Source organism: Colossoma macropomum, unplaced genomic scaffold (genome assembly GCF_904425465.1).
Source record: "Colossoma macropomum unplaced genomic scaffold, Colossoma_macropomum, whole genome shotgun sequence".
In the NCBI taxonomy this organism is placed as follows: Eukaryota; Metazoa; Chordata; class Actinopteri; order Characiformes; family Serrasalmidae; genus Colossoma; species Colossoma macropomum.
This window is the reverse complement of record NW_023494786.1, coordinates 16,921,328-16,944,783: the sequence shown is the minus strand read 5'-3', so window position 1 is coordinate 16,944,783 and position 23,456 is coordinate 16,921,328. Positions and strand designations below refer to the sequence as shown.

The 23,456-nt window shown below is 42.2% G+C and overlaps 1 protein-coding gene across 8 annotated transcripts in view; it reads left to right on the top strand.

Annotated features, from left to right (window-relative positions):
* msi2b (musashi RNA-binding protein 2b) overlaps window positions 1-23,456 on the top strand; it is a 297,108-nt gene that overhangs the window by 65,706 nt on the left and 207,946 nt on the right. For all 8 annotated transcript variants that reach the window (XM_036562375.1, XM_036562390.1, XM_036562398.1 and 5 more), the window contains exon 6: window positions 8,890-8,982. In XM_036562375.1, the coding sequence (XP_036418268.1) occupies window positions 8,890-8,982 (93 nt within the window). The remainder of the gene's footprint in view (window positions 1-8,889; window positions 8,983-23,456) is intronic.

Genomic DNA, 23,456 nt, shown 5'->3' with positions numbered 1-23,456 from the left:
CTAGCCATCTCCTGGGCCCTATAAGGAACTATGAGCAGCCACGATCCATCTTCATAACTGTACAATAATCTATCGACTCTTGGTTGAAGTGTAAAGCACATCAGATCATTAAGATAAAGCCATGGAGGAGGTATTGCTACAGTTTGTCAGGCAGGAATATTGGCATTGGGTGATGTGATATTGAAAAGACAAGCTACAAGAGCTCGTAGCATGCAGTTCCTTCTATTTATTATTATAGTGGTTATGCTGTGGGCAGACCTGTGAGCTATAGATGAAATCTGGGTGATTTCAAAGCTGTGTCACTTGTTTAGTGCTTTATGTGACATTCTTATTTGGTGGCATATGCCCATATAAAGCCCCCTGTGTGTTACAGGCTGCTTATATAAGGCCTTGTTTTGAAGAAAAATAAGTCTTTCCAAGTTAGGAGTTCTCAACTAAAGCCCTGTGTTTGCTGTAAAAGAGAGCTGCTGTGAGTGGCCTCAACATATTGAGTCACCCTGTTCAGCTAGGGCGCATTAGAAGCTGACCCTTTTATGACCCCTGGCATTGCTTACTCCGGATTTATCCAGTGCTTTATGTTATCTTTGTGGTATAGCCTGTTTTAACAAGACTTCATCCAATTTGCAAGGATTATGTTGCTATTGATCAGTATTTATTGTGTGCCCTGGGCTTACAAAAGGCCGTTACATTCATCTGACACAGTTATCAATGCCCCCAAAGGTTGACTGACCCAGCTCTGGTTGAACCAGGACTCAGTGACCCATGGGGTAATGTAAGAATGCGACATCAAGGGCTGAAGCGCTCTTGTAGACCAGCTCTTTTTAAGTCGATCACTGGATTTTAGTAAATTGCTCTGGAAATCCAAAGTAAATAGTAAAAGCACCATTGAATGTGTCTTTAGTTATAATTTTTAGTTGTGTTATGATGACATCACATCACCGCACAAAAGTGCAGTCCACATATTTTGCATCAGAGCAGTAGAATTTGTTTTCTTAAATGAACTGTATGTAGAATGTTTTAACATTTAAAAGTCATCATAAATCATTAAAAGATAAGCATTAATAAGTTGCAAAAGTCTGACATTCCTTTTTGCACCAACTTTTTGTTTTCTGATGGTTTGATAACACTAGAAATATGCAGATGTGCAGTACTGTGCAGAAGTCATAGACCACCCTTCATGTATTTTATATATATATATACACAGAGGATCTACACGATAATCCACAATAAAAAGGGGGGAAAGTCGAAAGAAAAAAAGTGAAAAATACTCCTAACAACCATGGAAGACTTGGTAGACCACCAAAACTGTCGGATAAACAGTACCTAAAGCTTTCATCATTGGGAGAGAGGAGAAAATCAAGCTCCACTTTTGCTTCAGATCTGAAAAAATCCACAAGTGTTTCTGTCCATCCTTCCACTGTGAGAAGACAACTCAACACTATGTGTCTGAAAGGATGTGTAGCTGTCAATAAGCTGTTACTGAGAAAAAGGAAATAAACAAAAAAGAAGAAAAATTGCTCTAGAATACCAAAACAGGGCACCTGAGATGTGGAGTCAGGTTTTATAATCCTAAATTTGTAATTGTGATCATCAGAACATGCAACCAACTTCTAGGATTGAACTTTGGAGGTGTGGAAAAATATCCCTGAAGATTTATTTGAAAAACGCAAAGAAAAAAAGCGAGTCTCCAGAAAAGAATAGAAGCTGCAATTGATGCAAGTTGTGGACATGATGAGACTTCTGTTTAATTTCATGTTAAATATGCTTTTTTGCTGATGCTGATAAATGAACATCTTGTACTTTTCACTGGAAATTAAATATGAAGAGCAGTCTCTGACTTCTGCACAGTACTGTATATTCATACAAACAACTCAGACTCAGTAGATAATCAAGCCTAGTATAACATTCATTTGTAATTTAACTTATATTACTGAAGATGGGTTCTGAAAGTAATAGGCATGCAGCACCTTACTTGCGCTTATGGGAGCTTTCAGAAAGGACCTGCTGTTTAACCTTTCCCTGCATTCATCTTTGAGTCACCTTGGTCCTATGTTAAACTCTACAGATGAGCTTTTAAAAAGGCTAACATTTACATCTGTAGCCAGAATGAATAGGAATAATTGGGCACCTGTCTGACTCTTGAGTTTTAACTGCCTAGGGCTGAGCTAAGTGGCTTGTCAAGGATCTTCCATTGAAAGAGCCAGAGACTTATTTACGTGTACGAGAGGCCCAACAAAAGCCCTTTTGCGCTGTTCCCTGGCAGCCAGCTCCTGCTGTCCTTGCAGCTATAATCGCACTAAGCTAGCTCTAGACCTGTTTGGCCTGTCACCCATCATTTGCACTAAGCATCTCTTCTTCACTCATCTTCTCAGTGTAATGGCATTGCGGTTATCAATTAGGGCTCTATAAATACTCTCTAGAGCTAGGATTGGACCAGTTTTGCCTTGGTGACAGAGTTTGCTTGGTTGTATTCCTGCATCTATGTCACATTGTTGCCCAAAATCCAATTCATTAGTATCCAATTCATTGTGCGCTGATAAAACTTTGATATAATACCATATTTTTTTTTTTGGCAGTCCAAGGTTGGGTTTCCTTATTGATTGTTTTCTTGATGAGGTAACCACAAACCTCCACCTCATGAATAAACTCTGGTAAACATGCTTTATTCACAGTTATAGATGAGGCACAATTACAGTGGATCAAATAAAGCTGGCCTTCTGCACAGTTGGTGGTGTGGCACAGATAGAAGGCTGAGATTGAGGGAGGATGCTGGGGGGGGGGTAGGTCACGGGGAGGGGTTCCAATGCCGCATGCAAATCCAGCGGTTTGGCCAACGTTACTAATCAGTTAATCTGAGGTCTCCGTCAAACCGCTGCCTCGCCTGTCAATCAGGGTTAGCTCCAGCCGAGGAAGCGCAGAGCTGTTTGGCCCGGCACATTTGAATGTCAGCATTAAAATTCCACATCTCAAAAAATGTGTACAAATTGGAGCTCGGAGGGCTAAATTTAGACCCTGCAAAATGGAATGTGGCAAGTGCAGTGGGTTCTGTCACTCAAGCAAGTGACATAGGCTGGCACGAGACAAAGCGGGAGGGGGAAAAAAAACAACAATAAAGTACGGTTTGCTTTCTTAGTGGGGTAGTCAGCGCTCCTGACTGGCTCGCTGTCGCCTGTAGTGTGTGATTCGGGAGAAGGTACGAGAAGCCGGCAATCAGCAGTTGAATGTGTGATTTGAGATGATGAAGAGGCCCGGGAGGGAGGTGGGGGACGGCTGGGGGAGGGTTGTGGGGGCTCATTATCTCACTCTAATCAGGGGACATCCAGCCAGGAAAATGGCGGGTAAAGAGGACTCTGATTAAAAAAAGACTCCTCGTCAGAACACGAGAGCATCACTTGTCTGAGCCTTGTGGGCTTATTTTAGGTAGAGGACCAATGTTAGTCAACCGCAATCAGCTGTGAGAGGCCGCAATGCAGTTAATCAGAAGGACAGAGTAAACATAAATAGAGCATAGTGCATGCCTCTCCACCGCTCCCTTCGCTGGAGAGAGGAGATAGAGAGGGTACACTCCAACTCGAAGAGCAACAGGTTTTCCGGAGGAGAACAAGTCTTCATCTCCTTCTTCCTTCTCTGGTCTCTGTTCTTTGTTAAACTCTGAGTAACCTGCATCCTGTCATTTGTCAAACTGCTCCTACCCCTCCTTTCCTCTCTCTCCCCTTCTCTGTTTCTCTCTCTTTCTCTCTCTCTCTCTCTGCTGGTGTATAACTTGATTTGGTGTGTCTGTATCCCAGCGATTGTCCTGTACTCTGATAAGGATCCATGTTTTCAGGGAGGGTTTGGCGGCAGCGCATCTAATGAAAGATCTTAATTAGATCTATTTGTGCCCAAAGGAGAGGAGATGCAATATTAAATTGTCACTCCTATCACATTCCTTCAATTTGGGCTGCAGGATACGTCTCGATCCATTTTATTTTGCCGCAGATAAATGGTGAACTTTGCTGTCACTAGTAACACCTACCTCTCCACGTCTCTCATGTGAAGCAGAAAAAGAGCCTCTCTTGGCCAGAAGAATTCTCTGTGGAACATAGTCCATGACCCACTTGGGGTTTGTGGAAACACAAATTTCAAAGCAACAGATGTGCTTCCTGCTGTGTAGTGTCCTTTAAACTCCATTTTTATTTTGCCTAGTTGTTGCCAAGTCTAATCGTAGCCAGTGGATATCACCCCTATCATATGACAGGAGGACAAAGGCAAACCTCCTCCTGATGTTTAAGGAGCCCACCTCCACACTTTTTAAAGCGCCTGCTCCTGTAGTCTTATTGAGGACAGGCTCAGAGACGAATACTAGTCGCTTCAGTGCAACTCTGTGGAAAACCAACTGTCTACTACAGGGACTAATTAACCCTTAGACTTCTAGACATGTTATTGTAATTTTGCTATACATTTGATTTACATTGTAAAATTTTTCATGTGTAGTTACACAATAATTACATAATAATTACGTAGTTATATTACTTAATGAATTACATTTATATTTATCAATCCGTGTAAATAGGCTTGATGATTCTGACTTTTGTTTTGATATCAAAAACATGGCAAAAATACCAAGATATAGTAAGTTAAAATACTAAGTCAAAATGCAATAAAATGTCCTCTTCTCTTTATAAACTCAAATGTGGTGAGAAATAATTAACCAAGGATGTCTCAAGGCCTGTGTGCCATGTTGGGCCTAGGAGAGTTAAAGATGGAAAGATTGGCCCTCCTGTTTTTTCTCTCCCAATGAGAATGCAGCCAGTTGTCCAGTTGTGTCCTCGGGGAGCACTAGTCTCAAACGGCATTAGACACAACTAGCATTTGAACCCGAGCTGTTTTTGGTCGGGTACAACTTTGCAGTGCATGGCAGAGCTGAAACGCCTCTATATTGTTTAAACAGCCCATATCATGGAAAACCAAATGTATCTTGCTTTTTGTCATCAGACATGAGAGTTTGATATCATATAGAAACATTATTAAAGTTTTAAAACATACCATTCACACCAAAGCCTGTTTTTTATATTTTTGTGATGTCATCTACATATATCATCTATTCAGCCTACAGCTGTTCAGCTCTGCCCATTCATGCTGAAAGTATAAGCAGTGTTTCAGCCTGGACTGCTTTTTTGAAGGAGGCACAATACAGGGTAGCCAATCAGAACAGAGGTCATTTACATATCTCAGTCTTAAGATCACAGTGACAAAAACAGCCTTTTGATTGTAACACAAATGTTATAAGTGGCTTTGTTGTTGATATAGGCCCTTTAAATCAGTGTGGTTCTCAGGGTTCTGAGGTTCTGTAATATTTCTTGCTTTTGCTTTGCTTCTGCATGCATTTCTATGCAGATTTTTCAAGAATTCATCATTAGTTGTACTGAGTTTGACTCGTCCCATGAGTCACCCTGAATTGCAATGGGTTTGACCCGGTGGAACCCGCTGTTCTCCATAAATGATGCTCCTGCCTTCCAGGACTCCCCCTTTGTAGTTGGTGCTGTGTGCACTCCTCTCAGCCCTGGTAGAAACCTGCAGAGAAACTTCCCTCTCCTGGAGGCTCTCTGGCAGCTGCCACTCTCACTGGAGGAAAGGCACGGAATGTTTTCGAGGCATGCCGAGGCGCATCAAGCATCACTCGGGAAAGATGACAGGGCTGAAACAGCAACATCAGCAGTGCTAGACCGAGAGCAACAAACTCTGCCTCTCTGCATAAATCTATACATATCTCTAAATGCTGCTTATTCTCCATCACCTCGAGTGCATCCTAATATCTCAGCCCTGTGCCAGACACACTCCTTTTCATATTCATGGATTTTCGGCTGAATTTTTACGGTCTTGAGATAGTGACGGTTTGAAAATCTTCTCTCACCTCCACACTGTCACTCCATGTCCTTCCACCGGCTTGAAGCCCAGGTCCGTTCCTCAACAATAAGTAATCACACCTCTGGAACCCATTTTTTGTTTGCATTACCTTTTTTCCGTCTCTGCTGAGAGCAAGGCTACTCCTGCAATTCCTGCCACAGAGTGCTTTCAAATTTGCACAAATAACGAGAGGCCACAGTTGGAGGTGTGGGCTCTGGATGTGTGAATCCCACAGCAGCTAGTGTTCTTTGTCTTGTTCAGGCGTGTCAGTACAGGACGCACGTTCTACCCCGTGCCCACTAGCTCTCGATCACAGCCCAGTGGGCTGAGCTCAGCACCTCCACCTGATTAATCACACTCAGCTGTATACGCTTGCATGTAGCTGCATTTGTCATGTAATGGCTGGAAGTTGTGGAGGCTGGTGTGGTGTGGTGAGTACTTCCATAGTGTGCTGCTATAATTAGTGCAGCAAGATGTACTACTTCTGATGTCGGGATGATGCACTAGAACTGGTGAAAAATGAAACATGGAGTGTTTGTGCTCATAGGCCGCCATATGGAATGGAATGGGAGAAGCCTTCAGAGGTTTGAAATTTTCAAAACAGCCGATGCTATCTAAAAAGTTTTTTTTTTTTTTTTTCAAGTTTCCATACAGGGTTCTGTGAGTGGGGCTATGAAAGGACCATGTGTGCTCCCCTAAATAATCATTTGTGAGTGAAGAATCTTTTAAACATTTAAAGAACCTTCACATACTCAACCAATTTAAGGTTCTTCATACTCTTAAATTTCAGTTACAAAAATGAACAGGTTTTTGTAGGTTTTTGAAAAGGGAACCCAAATTGGTTCTTCCAATCCTTGGGTACCTGTGTTTTTAAGAGTGTAGTATAGTGTAGTTTATTTTAAAATTGGTGACTGTTTGTATGGAGGATATTCAGGTATGATTTAAATGGCACATGTTGAGGTAATATGTCATTTCTGTTTAGTTAGCAAAAAGTTAGTGGTTTAAAGAACCTCCAGATAATGTAAGAGTTCTAGAAAGAACTGTTACATTGGTTAAGAACCTTTATGTGAATGTAACCTTTAAGTGGTTCTTCACATGCACAAATCTCTCTATCAAGTTTTTTTTTGTACAGTGGTCACCAACACTGGTCCTGGAGATCAACCTTCCTGCAGAGTTTAGTTCCAACCACAGTCTGCCACACCTGCTCCTGCTAATTAACTTTTTTGGCTGAATTAACTAAATTAACTTGATTGGCTGAATCTGATGCAGTAGTATTAGGTAAATGGGAGGGGCATCGTGCCAGATTCAGGTTGAAACTGAACTTTGCAAGAAAGTAGATCTCCAGGAGGAGAGTTGCTGACCACTGTTCTATGTCATCGCTATCTGTACTACACAGTGCACAGTGCCTGAAAAGAGACACAGGAAAAGACGTTTGGACAACTATGGATGTTGCTGTCCAAATTCAGACCCAACAAATCATGCCCTCAATAGCAACTTGCTGATAAGCCTTACTGTCCTGACCTAATGAGTCTGCAAGCATGCATTTATTTTAGCACGTCATCTCAGAAAGGCTGTTGTACCGACTGGCTTGCTTTCATTGTGTTGTTCATAATCTTGTCCAGGCCGGCAGTCTGAATGCAAATGCACGAGTGGTGGCAGCAACAGGGTAGTGTGCTTTTGAGACTGAGCTGCAGTCCCACTAGACCGCTAGAGCAGGAGAGGAGAGAAGAGCAAAGGCCTGCTGTTGTCTGTTGTCACCATGGAGAGAAATGGACAGAGTAATTGCGTTGTTCCTGGGCCTGAGGAATCCCATCAGCCACGAGCCGGCGCTGTCAAAGGGCATAAAGATGCCGCTAAAAATGCAACTCTCCCCTGACACGTTGGGCAGCCCAGGCCCCACAAAAACGACAGGGGGAAAGACAGACGGATTAGCCGCGGAAGGCTGCGGATGAGAGTGAAAAACACTGTGAAAGATGTTGGGGTGGCAGGCGGCCAACATGAAGGCAGAGGGTGTGCATTTCAGTTGCCAAAGACGGCATTCGATGGATGGGATCGGTGCTTATGAATGCCTCTATTCTTCTAGGCACCCGTTTTGTTTGCAGCGTCTTTGGAACTCTACTCTGGTCTGCTGTAACACGGGAATGAATCTCTTCCCTTTCAAATTGTTGACAAGGTTGGATACGTTCCATTTATTTCTTAACTTGAAAAGTGCCATATCATTGCCTAAGGAACTCTCTTGTTAGCTGCTATCATTGCCCTCTATGATAGGTGAGCTATTTGATCTCAATACTCAAACTCTCAGCACAATTAAGCATGCTGCGGGAGAACCCAGGCCTCCCTACGCCCTACATCTCTCAAGCAGCGAGAGTTAATTGTGTTTTGAGAAATGTTCCTGTTGTGTAACTGAGATGTTGGTAACCTCTAATACTGTCTGTCTTGTTGAGATCTTGCTCAGCAAAACAGACCCACATGTACCTCTGAGAATCGGAACTTTTCAACACCTTTGTTTTCGTCTCCATTAGCATGCCTTTGAAGGTCAATCAAGCTACTGCTTCACTGCACTACTGCTGTTTTTCAGTGGTTGCTGTTTTGCTGGTAATAAAAAAGTTTTCTGGCCCAGTTTTTTCCACAATGGACCATGGGACCTAAAAGGTCTTTTCACTGCAGCGATATTCACAGCTCAGGTGTTTTCTCTTGGTGTACAACAAAAAGTGTTAAGTCTAGGTGTAATGCTAGTGGGACGAGACAGGTAGTGACTACAGCAGTGGGTATAGAAGACGAGGTGTTATCTGGTCCCTGTGTGCATCTCTCACACTCAGCTAATCACACATTGTACCACCTCTACATGCTCCCAGTGGGGGGAAAAACAGCAGAATTGGTCATCTCCCAGCTCTCGTTGGCTCTGAGCGTCCTCCACTTCCTTTTAGTGTGTGTTGTCTTTTGAAGTCTGCTCTGAAATGGTTTCACATGGGCTTAATCTTTTGTCCTTCTCTTCTCTTCCAGATGGTCACAAGAACAAAGAAAATATTTGTAGGCGGATTATCAGCTAACACAGTAGTTGAAGATGTGAAGCAGTATTTCGAACAGTTTGGCAAGGTAAGATCCCCTTGTTTGTTGATTTCATGGAGAGATGCCTCTGTGTCTGTGATGAGGAAACTGTGTTCCTCAATGAGCTCTTTCATGTGGATGCTTTCAAACCAGCCGTTTCAGATGTTGACTTTAGTAGATGAAATAGCCTGTGTCCCTGTGCCCCTTGTTTTCACTTAGCCTTCGATGTTAGCTTTAGTTTACAATACAGAGTCTAAACGAAGTGCCAAAGAGCCTAGTCCAGACGAGAATGTTGAGAGATCGCAAATGGAACTGTCAACCGTGTATCTTCAAGATGCAATGCTAAGACCTTAATTTGGTCTTTTGTCTTGATAGTGTTTATCTTTGGTACATTTCCAAGTGGTTTCCTTTGATAGCTAATACTTGGTTCCTTTGTTTTTAATCAGCATTGTCTGAATGGAGAAACTAATTTAATCAGACGTTTGCTTACATTGGTAAATGTCCCGTGGACATGTTCTAGGGGGCATCAGAGCTGTCAGTAAACAATGAGGCTGAGAAAGTTTAATTAAAAGAAGTTACCAAGATTTTTTTTTTTTTGCACCTCAGGTCACAAGAGTACATTTTTTGTCTTGGGGCTGACAGAAGTCTCTTACTGTCTGCCAAAATCAGGAGGTAACTTATTGGAAGGGACTGGGAGATCCATTAAAGCCTGAGTTTTACAAGGTAGTGTTGATGTTAGTTATGTTGGTGAAAGATAGATTAATGAACTGCTTCTCTGTAAAATTAGAAGGGAACTAGTTTAGTGAGAGCAGTTTTCTCTTGGGGTGAAAAATTCAAAATGTGATAATGGATGTCCCAAGCTTCTGTGTTTTTTGTAGGGCTGTCGCAATTAACTAATATAGATTACTCAATTAAAAAAAAATTACTTGATAAATTTAGGGATATGCCAGAGTACTGTGTTAACTATTTGAAGTGCCAGTAGATAAATACTGAAATCGCTATTTGAGTATTGATTGTGTTTCATCATAGGAAGATGAAAGACAATGCATCCGAAATCAATTTTATGTTTTGCGGAACTGTTGGCTTGTTAAAAAGCATGTGTTATTAAGGATGTTAATGAAAAAGCAAGGTGATGATGTTGGTTGCTAGTTATAATCTTTTTTTGTATAATGAACAGTAGTGTAGTGACCTAAAAAGTTAAGCTGCAGCTCTACATTTTCAGCTGAAATCATTTTTTTCTTCTTTTGCATTGTTTTGCTTCTGAGCCTGGCTGTCCGATTATCTGTTATCTGGTTATCAGTTTATGAATTCTTGTGAATATTCAAATCAAAAGTAGTCAAAACGCACATCCTTATTTAAAATGAACATTCTCTATAATTCGGCTGAGTGATTTGTTTCCAATTTTACTGATAATCAGGGAATCAGGTCATTATAAAGCCACATTCAGCACTCTGAAGAAGGGGGAGATTGCTTTTGTGTGCATCGCTGAAAGGGAGGAAACCCACACAGCGTGTTTGTCGTTACAGATTTCATGTTTTTAAGGGAAAATTAAGTGTGTGCTTTATAGGTTTTTTATATGATTGTGCAGTGTGATGATCATCAACAGTGACAACCCTAGTTGTGTTTGTGTGTGAAAGGTCTGGGGTCTCTAAGTGATTTGTCAGGATGTGAAGGCTGTTTATTCATTTGTTGCGATCTCTTGATGACTCGGCATGTCTGTCTTTATAGAGGTTTTGCCATAATGTCGCAGGATAAGATGATACTTTGCTAGGAGTGTGTGTGTGTGTGTGTGTGTGTGTGTGTTGGCCAATTAATAGTGCCTTTGCGGGCACAGAGAGAGCTTCCTGGGAAGAGAGCAGGTGGCATGGGGCAGGAGGGTCACAGGATCTGTCTCTTTGAATGCTATGCTCTTCCTGAACCCTTTTTCTGTTCCATGACAGCTTACACTTTAGGAGAGAGACCACACACACACACACACACACACACACACACACACACACACACACACACACACACACACACACACACACTTCTCTCAAGAACCACTAAGGGGCATTAATTTCACACCTCTGCAGAATTAAGACCCTTAAAAATCCTTTCATGTAGGTGTTTTAAAACTACTTTACTATTAAATGCTGTTTCTTTGTACTAATAGACTAACAATTCAAGTGAAAGAATAACTAAGTTTAATGAGTTGTACTTTGAGACATAGGAAAATAGGAAATAGGAAGTAGGAAAGGAAATAGGATAGGAAATCTGTTTGCTAACATTGAGTTCATTATGTTAGGTAACAGCGCTGAAGCAGTACGACATTTAGAGCTGTTGCTACAGATTATATTAGTAATTGCATGATCTACTAATTATTTTGTCTATTACTCGAGCAATCAGTTTGTAAAAAAAACAAACAATGAAAATAAACTATGAGCGATTGTGCACAGCCATAGGATTTCAAAATACCTTATTGAATGGAAGATCAAAAAGGAAACCTTTAAAAAGACTTAAACGTCTAAAAACACTGTGGCAAAAATGCATATAAATGAGTGTTTCTTACTGTTATAATTGACCAGTAGATATGCATTATTATAATGTAAATGGCCACCACTACCAATTCCTTGATTAAAATTTAACCTTATTTTAACATGTAATTGTAATTGATCAATTGTAACAGCCCTAATGACGTAGCTTCATGGCACAGATTTAAAATGTTGATAGGAACGTTATATATATTCGGAATGATAAACAGGTTAGTTAGAAACTGCATGACTTTAGGTTTGTCGTGATGATTATGCAAAAGCCTGCGCTCCACTTCTCGTTTCTCTCCACTGCGAACCTTTCAGGCAGCCTAATTAGATGGGATGGCTTATGCTTAGTCATAGGTTTATTGTAATCGGCTTGGAGCGTGTCTCCAAACAAAGTGCACTTATTTGGCTAAGCTGAAACAACTCCTGCTTACTTCGTCACTGCCGCCCCCTCTCCGTCCTGTTTTTCTTTTTAGTCGTGCTGGACTTTGCTGTCCTGCTGTAGCCCGGCTTTGGTTTCATTAGGCCTGAGAGTTGTTTCCAAGCTGGTGCCCAGCCACAATCAGGCCTTTATGCCTCCTCTGCCCTGGTTCCCATATCGGCCTGGGTGAGAGCCAGCCCCTGCTGTATCGGAGGGAACTTTTAACCTCCTCTGGCCCAAAAAGAGAGAGAGAGTTGCTGAGGAACAGAGCTGAGAGAGGCAGGGCTGCACAGGGTGTGTGAATGCGTGAATTAGCATGCAATTGGTGGCGAGGGGAAATTACACTCAGTTATGGTATAAAACTGGAAGCAGAAAGGATATATAAGCCTCGAGATTTTATCTGTGTTATTGCAACTGCTTGCTACGTGTTTGGGGGCCGTGGCAGTATTTTGTGTATATTTAAAGTAATTTAAAATAGTCTGGCAAAAAAATCAAACCTTGTTTTAATATTGTTGAGCAATATAGACATGTTTATATTAAAAGTGGAGATGATAATATTGGAATCATGTTAGTGTTGGTAGGTAATTGCTTGATAAAGATTATAGGACAGGTACTGTTAACACTTTATTTGGAGTGGTCCTATGTAGATGGTTAATAAACTCTTAACAGATTATCAGTAACACATTAACAACATATCAGGGAAGCAGCAGTAGTAAAGCAACTGAATACATTGAAGTAAATATCTTGTAGATGTTCTGTGGATACATTACTTAAATTAAGTAGATGTATTGTGAATATGTTGCTTCCAATACGCAAAACTTAAACTTATCCAACCTTACTCAAAACCTAACCCTAACCCTGGCCCTAACCCTAACTCTAACCTCAACCCAATACCTAATCCTAACCCTCATATGTTTTTGACATGTTACTGTGAGTCTGTTGAGTGTTCGTTTCATTTAAGCAGGACCACTCAAAATAGTGTCACCCAGATATTTATATTTGAGTTATATTTCAAACCGACATTAATTGCACCCTGGAAGAGCAGCATGTTTATGCGATACTGGGCTACTGTGCTGAAATTTTAGCATTTTAGTCTTTGTACTCCATTTGTAAGCTTTTAGAAATAAATGATTCTCTATAATACTAATCTAGGTAGATTTTACATTTTGTATACATTGGCATCAGCTCTGGCAGATATGGATATGAAAAATATGTTAGATATTATCACTGGCCCACAGTTCCCATATCGGTGCATCCCTAGATGAAAGTTCTTTTTTAAAAAAATAAAATATGATGAGTCATAGCTAAAAACAGTGATAGCATCTTAAAGCCTGAATTTTCTCAGTCCATTTTGTAGACAAGTGTGTCATGCAGTGTGACAAACCACAAACAAAGCAAATCTGCTTAAGCAATTTGAGGCAAGTTTGTGATTGTCTAGGCATGCAGTTTGTATAACGCTCATTGAAGGAATTTGGAAGTTAATTGAAGCTTTCAGTAATTGTTGGCTACATTAGCCTCATAGCTCCACTGCAAAACTAAAGAAACAAACTTCAGACACCAAGCATGTCTTGCAGAACTACCACTTCGAAGTCACTGGATCTCAAACTAGACATCAAGCCCCTGACAATCCACATTTTTCTTCTATCCCAATGGGTTAGAGCAAAACCATGGCCTGTCTGGGGAGGGCTCAGAGACCCACTGCTCAGTACAAAGAAGTCAAAGCAATAATTAAAAGTTTTGGATAGGGTGTAATAAAAACGAGTACTCAAACCATATTGTCCTGAAGTGGTGTTTACTCCCTCAACCGCATATCAGTTTCACCGTTTAACGAGTTTTTATTCACTTTTTAAGCCGCGCTGTAAAGTGAGGGAACGGACAGGCATAATGACTAGTCTGGTGATGTGATGTGCTCTGATGTTGCTGTAATGAAATGTCATGCGCTCCTCTCTCCCTCCGTGCAGATGTGCGAGGGAGAGATGTGCAACAGAGACAGGGGGGAAAAAACGAAGGGTGAGTGTGGGCTCACTGTAATGACAGCATTCAAAGTGCTCAGTGTTAATTTAACGTACCAGGTGAACCGCTAACATTTAATAACAACGTTTCGATTCACCTCAGGCACAGGTAATAAAAACAGTGCTGCGCTCTGTTAGCACCTAGCGCAGGGCTTCCCGCATCAGTGGGCACTTAAAGTCCGATTTGATAAGCTCATTTAATGGGGGGTGTTTATGGATTCGCTGTTCGGAGTGTACCTCGCAGGCTTTGTCACTCCATACGCGGTAAGACAGTGGGTGGAAAACGTGGTAGTGCTTTAGTGACCAGATCCATGCTGGCAGCCGGCCAAAATTGTCCTTAAGACGAATCAGTCTAAACTGGCCAGGCACTAGCACAACATAAACAATCATAAAAGTGTCTGGCAACAACGTCCAAACAGGCTTAAGGTGTAATGTAACACTGAGATTACTCCAATAATCCGTCATAATTATGCTGTCTTTTAAATCGATGTTATTACTCTAATTATCACACACATTAAACAATGGATTGTCGAGATAGCAATCTTAGTATGAAAATGTTGAGGGTGTATAAATATATGGATATCTAAACTTTTGTTGTTCTGTAGTTTGGAATAAAAAAAATAAATAAATCATGTATTTTTCTTACAAATTTTTGATGCAACATAGAACTGTAGAAACTTAGCCACTGACATTGCGTCTCTGAGGGTGCTTTAACAATTTTTTGGGGGTTTTGCTTCTTAATCTATTTATCCTTTTTGATGTTCATCCTGTATCTACGCAATATGTTCATTCATTTAATGGCAGATGTTCTTATCTAGAGCAACTTGCAGTCTATTCATGTTACAGAGGTATCTGATTATAGCGTTAAGAGTCTTGCCCAAGGTCTTATTGGTATAGCTTGGTGGGCTTACCTAGTCTCCGATGTGCAGGGCATTGTTGTTATCCACTCTACCATCCACTTAATAAGCCCCTTTCGCAGCCACTCATTTATGGGCTGTAGACATTTTTGTTGGAATCTCAATAGTCGATTGTTCAGCCTTCTATGATTTTGTTCTTTACTCCTACAATATGAAATATGTTCTTGTTTAAATATTCAAATACTATTCTGATGTTCAAATAGCAAAATGGTTAAAATTATTATTCGTAGTTGCAGGGTTTCTTTCTGATGAGCTTATTGTGCGTGTGGGTCAGCAGTAGCCTTATCTCGGAGCTGTGCGCACTGTTCTGGCCGGTGTCCTCTGTTGGCACCGAGGGGTTAGTGGTAATTCCCGCAGGAGGTTTTGCGAAGCTGGGAGCCCTTAAATGTCCTCCACACATCAGTGGCTTCGCACAAGCGGGAAGTGGCTAACAAAAGGTAGAAAATCTTTAAGACGGCGGAAATACTCAATCATGAGCTTGGCGCTCTCCAGTGCCCTCTGGAGAGTAGGAGGGAAACAAATGAGGAGTTAGTGAGGGATGAAAAGAGAAGGAGTGGAAGAAGCGGCGGCTCTCCGGCCTGCTCCGGATTAGTTCTGAGATGATGCTCACTCTTCTCCACCTCCTCGCGCCTTCTCTCCCTCCACCCTTCCCTTCCGCCCTGCGGAGTCGCTCCCAGCCCCACGACTGTGTTTGTTTCGCTACAGACTCTTTAACAAGCTCTCAAAATGGTTTTCATAGCGCCTGTGCCAACCAGTGAAACCAAATCTTCTTGTGAAGATTGAAAACACAATTGATTTTGGTGCGGGCCGCCGGCCCAGACGGCCCTTATTCGGTGGCCCCTCCGCGTGCACTGTCACTGATCTCTCACAGCTCCAGATTGATCTCTGTCTCTACCTCCTTCTTCTCCTTTCGTTTTATTTTTTTACAATAGCTTTTGGGTCGGTGTCACACCTGGAATCCATCTCTTACCCCAGCACACCTTTTAACCTCTCCTCCTCGCAGCGGCTTCCTTCAGGCTCCAACCTTTTCCTTGTTCCGGAAAAAAAAAAAAAAGCCTAATTGCATTTGAACGCTGCACTGAAAGGTTAATTTTTCTTATTTTAATGGCCTCGAGCACAAGGGAGCAGCTCTGACTGTCGTCTAACAGTTCGCTTGTGTGATCTTTTGAAGCAGGTTTCCTGGAAGATGGAAAAAAAAGAAACCCACCATGCACCCAGAAGAGTTCTCCTCAGCTGTAGGGGCTGCTGCAAAGCTTTAAAGCCAGTGAAATCACTCCCGGTTATGGCCTCTAAAACGCTAGAAATGAAAGCGAACTGAGCATGCTGTTTGGGGAAAAAAGAGACAAATGATTTAATATTCTCCCTGACCTTTGTTTGCTCTGAGTATTGGCAGTGTTTCCAGGAGTCAAGGGGGGACGATTTTTAAAACGCCCACTTGAGGATGGGAAGTTAAACGGCTTCTTGGCAGCGATTTCCATTTTAATTCCATCGGCCGTGCTTTTTCTTCCTTCCTCTTTTCCCTTCTTACGCCTGTAATTCCCAAGCTTGTAGTGTGGACCCTTACTAACACCGTCCATTTATAACCCTCCCTTAGTTGATAGGCCGCTGTTGCCTTTTATTTATCGGAGTGCACGGCCTGTAAGCTTGATGATTAAAATTAGGGATAAAGGACAGTTATTTTTGGCCTGCACACAATAATTTATTTTCACAGCAGTTGCTTTTTATGTCATTATTAAACATTGAGACAGTACATTTGCTTCAGCTCGGTTACATTAGATAATGTTTTTTTTTAGTCGGCTCTCATGTTTTTGTTCTTTGTTCTCTAAAAGCGAATAAATCAAAAAGGTAGAAATCCATCTGTTCATCAGAGCCAGAAATACTGTTCCTCTTATTTATCTGGTCTTGATTAAACAGCTTTTCAACTTAATTTAACCTGCTAATCACTCTATTTACTAATTGCTTGTCCCTTGAAAGTCCCTTGGCACTAAGATGATTTAAGACTTTGAGATGAACAACAGGACTGGACTTAAGAGCTTGTGGATGTCACTAGAGCAGACTGGCTGTGTGATCTGTAATGTGCGCCAGCTTCTCTTTTTGACCTGGCTTGTTTTTGGTGCAGGACTGCGACGTTTATCAAAGTGTTTTTTGAAAGCTAAATATGTTTGGTGGTTTCTCAGTCACTGAGTTTCTTGCAGCGTTTATCCTGGTGACTGATGGTTCTTGGAAAGCCTTCTAGGAAAAGCTCAACCTTTCTCTGCTGTGAGAAGTCTACAGAAAACAGTATTGCAGCTCTCGTTGAGTCACCTGGTTTCAAGTACTTTTATTGGTCTCAACTGTTATAACTCAGTCCTTCAGCTCATCGTTTTTATTCTCTCATGTCATATTACTGTATATTTTCTCCAAAAGAAATAGGCTGCATCATTTTCAAGGGGACATAATGTCATTGCTCTTTTTTCTGGGTCCACCTGGTCTTGCTTTATCCAGGTAAATCTTCTGAATGGGGTCTCTCTAGATAAGCAGGGATTGCCTTGATTGCCTTTGAACTGAGTCATTGGATAGTGTGTGGATACGCCTCCCTGGCTGGGCACTTCTGTTTAAAGGACTGGCTATTTTAAGAAGATTGACCATGATTGAAGAGGATTTGCAGGCCCTGCTAACATGAGCAAATCTCTGAGAGATAGTGCGCCTCAATCTGTGGGCTATTGGACGGTGTGGGAGCTGTAAAGGTAAGCTGATGGGATGAAGTGTAAAGGTAAAATGCTTCTCTCAGATTGCCCACATTTTGAAGATTTTTGTCAAAGATCTGCCGGGGCTTTTGGCTCAGACCCATCGGCCTCATTGAGTGGCGCTATCAGATTAGCTCCGGCTGGTCCCACTGCGCCTGAAGCGGCGCAGGGGCCGATTACAATCTCCTCCAGCACTTCCTAGGCATGGAGTGTGCCAATTAAATCAGCCCGTTGAACTATTAGGATTTAACAGTGGAAATAAGGCCCATTTCCAGGGAGACTGTGGCATTTCCAATCCCCAGCGAGTACCACCCGCTCACCTGTGGAGGTGGCCTTGGAGTGGTAATAACTTTGGACTCAGGGGGGCTCCTGTGATCTTCAAGCTAGAGGAGCTAGCTTCCGAGATGTGGCCTGAAATAAGCGTTCACCTGCCAGGCCGGCTCTCGGTGAGAGAGCCACTGCTGTGTCCAGGGCTTCTGTGAGCTGGGAGGAAGCCTGCAGGTGGCTGATATTCCACAAAGCCGTCCAGGAGCATGAAGCAAAGGCAGCATTTTGAGTGACAGCTTCCTTTCAGGCTCGCTACCTCTTCAAAAAATCTGTCGGTTGAAAACAGGATTATGGGTCCGTAATTCAAACTGTCGTTTGTTGTGAACTTTTGAGGCAGGTTTTTTTTTGCACTTTAGAGAGGCTCGCCTTTGGAGAAGATTGATACGCTCGTGTCTCATCAGCCAGAAGTGGCGGATGCAAAAAACTAGCGTGGCTCAGTGTGAAAACAGTCGGTATGAGTTGGGGTGAAGGACGGAGAGATAAGAGGGAAATCATAAGTGTCTGGTGAATGTCCCTCCAAAACGCGATTGTGCTAACAGCGTGGATACTGATTTTGTGGAGAGCTGCCCGCACATTAGCATACTGTCACATATCGTGCTAGGCTAACCAACAAAAAAAAGCAAAACAATGTCCCACTGGGATAACTACCTCCCGCACTCGAAATGATTCTAAAGCTCTTGGTAAATGGCCTTGTTTTTACATCTCCTTCTTTCCTCTGAGTGCTTACTGAAAGGCAGGGCTTGTTTTTTTCCATCTGCAGCTTGATGCAAAGCTTTAATGAAGCCTCAAAGGTATTGAGCATCATATACAATTACTGTGCTTACATGGCGAAGAATGAGTGCGTAAGTCGCACTTACTGGAGCCCAGAACTGCGCAGGGGGGCCTCTGGTGGAAGTCTGCCAGCGTAAGAGAGACTAACACATCAGGAGGAGAAAACACCATCAAAACACACACGCACACACGCACAATAATTAGACAGAATTCGCTATGAGACGCAGCCTCTCTGAAAGGGCATGTCCTTTTAAATGAGTGTCAACAACGGTGGGGTTCTGCTGTGTTGGTTCGCTAGATGGGGAGATAGAGACGGGGGAGGAGAGATAGATAAATGGATGAGGCAGATCGGATTGATAAATAGATCCGCCGCATGCCGGCAGTGTATGTGTGTGTACGTGTGTGCCGGCGAGCTCTCCGCGAGTGTTCTCGTTGGGTAAGTCAAGTGCACAAGGAAACGGTGAAGGACTTGCCAGGCTGCAGTACTAATTAACTGAAATGCCAGCGCATTACCTGCGCCCCCCCACCCCCCAAACAAACTTTCAAACCATCTTCATTCCAGGGGGGGCTTGGGGCCAACAATGATGAGATGCTACTGTACCCACCATCAAGGAATGCTTTAAGGTTTAGCATACGCTATGGGGGAGATGGGTTCGTTCTCTGAAGAGATGGCTCCTGCAGTGTACTGCAGCGCGAAAGCAAGGTCAACCGGCTCCTCATATCATCTCCCTACACACAGAGGGCCCCTGTGATGCGTCTCACACAACAGGCTTGATGTAACTGCTTGCCAGCTGACCAATGAGATGAGAGGAGGTGGGAAATGAAAGAAAGAACAAAAGTTCACTTCCACTGCCATTTGTTTTTTAAAGGAATTGTTTGACAAACAGTTATATACAATTTTTCCTCTTGTGCTAACTATAGACATATAGAACACTATAGAAATACGTTGGTGTCAAATATTTGCTTCTTTAGACTAAGTACAGGTAAAGGCTTCAGTGGCGGCTACTACTACATTCAACTCCATATACTTTTATAGATACACTATATGTCCAAAAGTTTGTTCTTCTGCAATCAAGGATATTATTTTGCTGCAGTAACAGCCTCTACTCTTCCAGGATGCTTTGCACTAGATGTTGGAACATTACTGGAAGGATTTGACTGCATTCAGCCATATAAGCATTAGTGAGGTCAGATAATGACTGGATGATTAGTTCTGGATTGGGGTGTATCTCAAATGTGAATGAAATTAAAATCCCTATTATCTTAACTTACAGATGGCAGTTGTACAGAAAGGATCATTATTTGTCCTTTTTTTTGACTGGAGGTGGCATCCCCTTGCATCCCCTCATAAATCCAGCCCTGAGTGTAACTGTAATATATGAGACATTTGTTAAGTGACGTTCCAACAGTGCAATAAGATGAATAAACTGCAGTAGCTGACACCAGCTTGTTAGTCAACCAGAACACTTGAGCTCATAATAAGAAAAAAACTTGTATCTTTTGCTTTGCTCACAGGAGCAATAATCATCAACATAACTTTAATAAACTGATTTCTGGCATTAAAGCCTTCAGCGTTAATGAGCTGCTTGACGATTGTGCTGCACTCAGATTTGGATAACTGTAGATTGTCTAATGATATATGGTGCACTCGGCTACTTTCATACTCAAATCAAGCCTTGTTCACATGCGTCTAATCCTCCAGTCCACTAACGGTCCTCCCCACATTTATCTCCAACATGCTGATGGTATCACTGCTCATGCTGTGCTCTCTAAACTCACACTCATAAACTCATGAGCAGTGCATAGATTCAGCACCGTTGAGTGCATTGGTGATGCTCAGCAGTTGGTTGCTGGTTGAATTGGGATTTTGATGGTCAGTGTCAAAAATGGAATTTTGAATATGTCATATGTTTTGCAAGTGATTTTTCATTTGTGTTTTGCATTATTTATTTGTAATATTTTACATTTTATAAGATTTTAATATTGAACATTTCAATTTGGGTCAGCCAGTGATGAAAATGGGCGGGCCTTGGGCCACATGGTGCAATCATAGCACAGTCATTGACTGTTTCACACAAGATTTAGGCATCAAGTTTACATGATGCTAATTGGTGGGGTGTTAGCTTCCACCACATGTTGGCTAAATTAGCCTTGTAGCTCCAGTGCAAAACTAAAGAAGCAAACTTGAGACACCAGGCATATCTTGGCTGATCTACTGCATTTAGGATAAAGAGCTAATCCTCTAAGGTGTGATGAATATACACTAAGCTTTTTTCAACATCTTGACCTGAACCTTCTAAGAAATTTAAGACAAATCTGAATCGTAAGCGGTTCTTCCTATTATGCTGTTGAAATATGCTATGTTTTGTCTGCCTTCGCAAGAGACAGTTTAAGCAAATCTCTCCTCACTTTAATGATATATAGCTATTTGTAATGAAAGACATTGTGTGTGGCAGAGCTCAGGAAGTGATACTTCCTCAGACAAGCAGCTCGCGCTTTGAGCCCGAGCGCAGACTTTGTTGGCACCCTTCCCAGACAGCGGAGATCCTTTTTAAATATGACTTAGGAAAATAAAAACATTCACGATCCATTAAAATGAATTATATTTTGCTGACTGATTTATCTTTCCCCGAAGGTTTCCAACAAGAGCAACTCGGCCCATTAAATGTCACCTTGAATAGATTAAAGAAAAGATAGAGTGTAATTGTTTCCACCGACTGTGAGTCGGCCTTATATTTTTGGCCATTCTGATAAACATTATCAAAGCCGTAGAGAGGAATCAGAGATGCGAAATGCCTCAGTTGCTCTCTTTCAGGCCCAGAGGAAAGACAGATTGTCAATTTGCCTGACGCGATTGAAGAGCTGACCAATCTGTCTCTGCTGTAGCCTCGAGAGCACAATTTCACAATGAGGGAGTGAACGATGAAGCGCGTTCAAAAGGAGCGGAATAAAGCAGACACGCGTTCTAATTTCCCTCCGCAGCAGGTGGTTGTCATCCATCGTTCCCAACAGCTGGCTGCAGGGCGGACCGTGGGCGGCTGGGAGAGCGGGTCTGGGCCCTGTGCCCCCCGTCACCCGTCTTAATGACAACACACTGTCATCCCGTCCTCCAAAGCGCACCATCACTCACAGATGTTCAGAGCATTACCCAGAGCTGCTGACCTCCCTATTGGAGTCGCTGAACGTTAAAAAAAATGAAGTAACTAATGACAATCGTTGTTAATATGTTGAGATTTATTGTCTGATCTTTGTGACAGATTGATTTCACAAAATCCCGACAAGCCTGGTGTTACATAGTGCTGTGTTTCTATGAAGGTCTTTCAGCTTCGGACAGAGTGTGGAGCAACACCCTCTTGCTTCTGGAAACCCACTAACTTATGCACTGAGCCTTTTCTATGTCTTTGAAGTCGTTCTTATCTTACATACTTCTTGGGAGTACCTCGCTAGCCTCTAGCCGAATCTTGCAGTTGTGTTTCCTTCTACATACATGTTTTTCCAGCATATAGGTAGTTTGTGAGAGAGAATTTAATAGACAACACGAAGATTCACTGCTGTATTGTGGAGAGTTTTTGTTTCTATGTGATTATTGTGTTAAGAATCTGACCAACATTATACATAAATAAAAATCACTTTAAAGATAGCATGGACGACTGGAGGAGACGACGGTCACTCACTGTAATTATTGTTTATGAAGTCTTGAGATTTTCATTTGAGTTGGTCTGTCCCAGTATTTGAATGTGATGAATGATATTTACGATATATACAATGTTTACAATTTGATCACTTCTCCACTGTGACAATCCTTTTTTAAGCTGTATAATATTTTTTTATTTTTGTTAATACTGTAAGAAGTATCCGGAAGTAATACTTTAAAAGTTCAGAAGTGTAGCTTTATTATATCATATGATTTCTTGTGCATTACTTCCTTCTCTTACATTTGTACTTGTGCTTTGCAGATTCTCTGATCTGTCTTGTGGACGGCTTCTTTTGCATCGTTTCACATTATTTTGCAGCGGCAAAGCTGCCGATCACTGTCTTAATGCAAAAATAACGTAGTTGATCTAGGCTGTTGACACTGCGACGATATTATTTTCAAATTGCCCCACCCTAGTGGAAGCTGTTGCCCTGCTGTAGTTTTGATCAGGCTAATTGTCTGATGTTTTCTCTTAGCAGAAATTAGCACTGGAGAAAGCTGGGGAAATGTGTTGTATGTGATGCCCAAACCGCAGCTAAATTGCTCACAACAGGAACCAGGAGGAGAAGAAAGGACTGGACCAAGTCTCGTTCGCAAGTTCACGCGTAATTAAAATTACCATGCGTGGCAGGGAAAGAAACATGGGCGCACAGCGCTTTCGGCAGCGATAAACGGGAAACATGCTGGGGAAGAAAGCGGACGAAAAAGTGACTTTCACTCCCCCTGCGGTTCTGATCACTGGCTATGTCTTAATGCGCTGACCACTGCATCCTGATTATGTCAAAGGGGGTTCTTTCAAGTCTTTTGCAATCCTCCTGTACCCCGGCGACTTTGAATTCACAACGTTGGGTGGTGGTCTCATCTTTGCTAATTATTTGGCGTCAGGAGATGGGGCGGATTTACAAGTTGCTTTGTTGCGGTTGGACGGAATGTGCAGCTTGTTTTCTCTAAATCCTCCTGGACTTCCTGGTACAGGACTGACAGGCACTTCGCTCAGGCGGGCTGCTGGGCTGCCTGTCGCTGGCGCAGCCTGCCAGGCCCACTGTTTATGTTTCTGACGAGCCAGGCATGTGCCAGTGGCCACACGCTGAGAGAGCGTGGGGAGGGATTTTACGAGCTTTGTGCTCCAAATCTC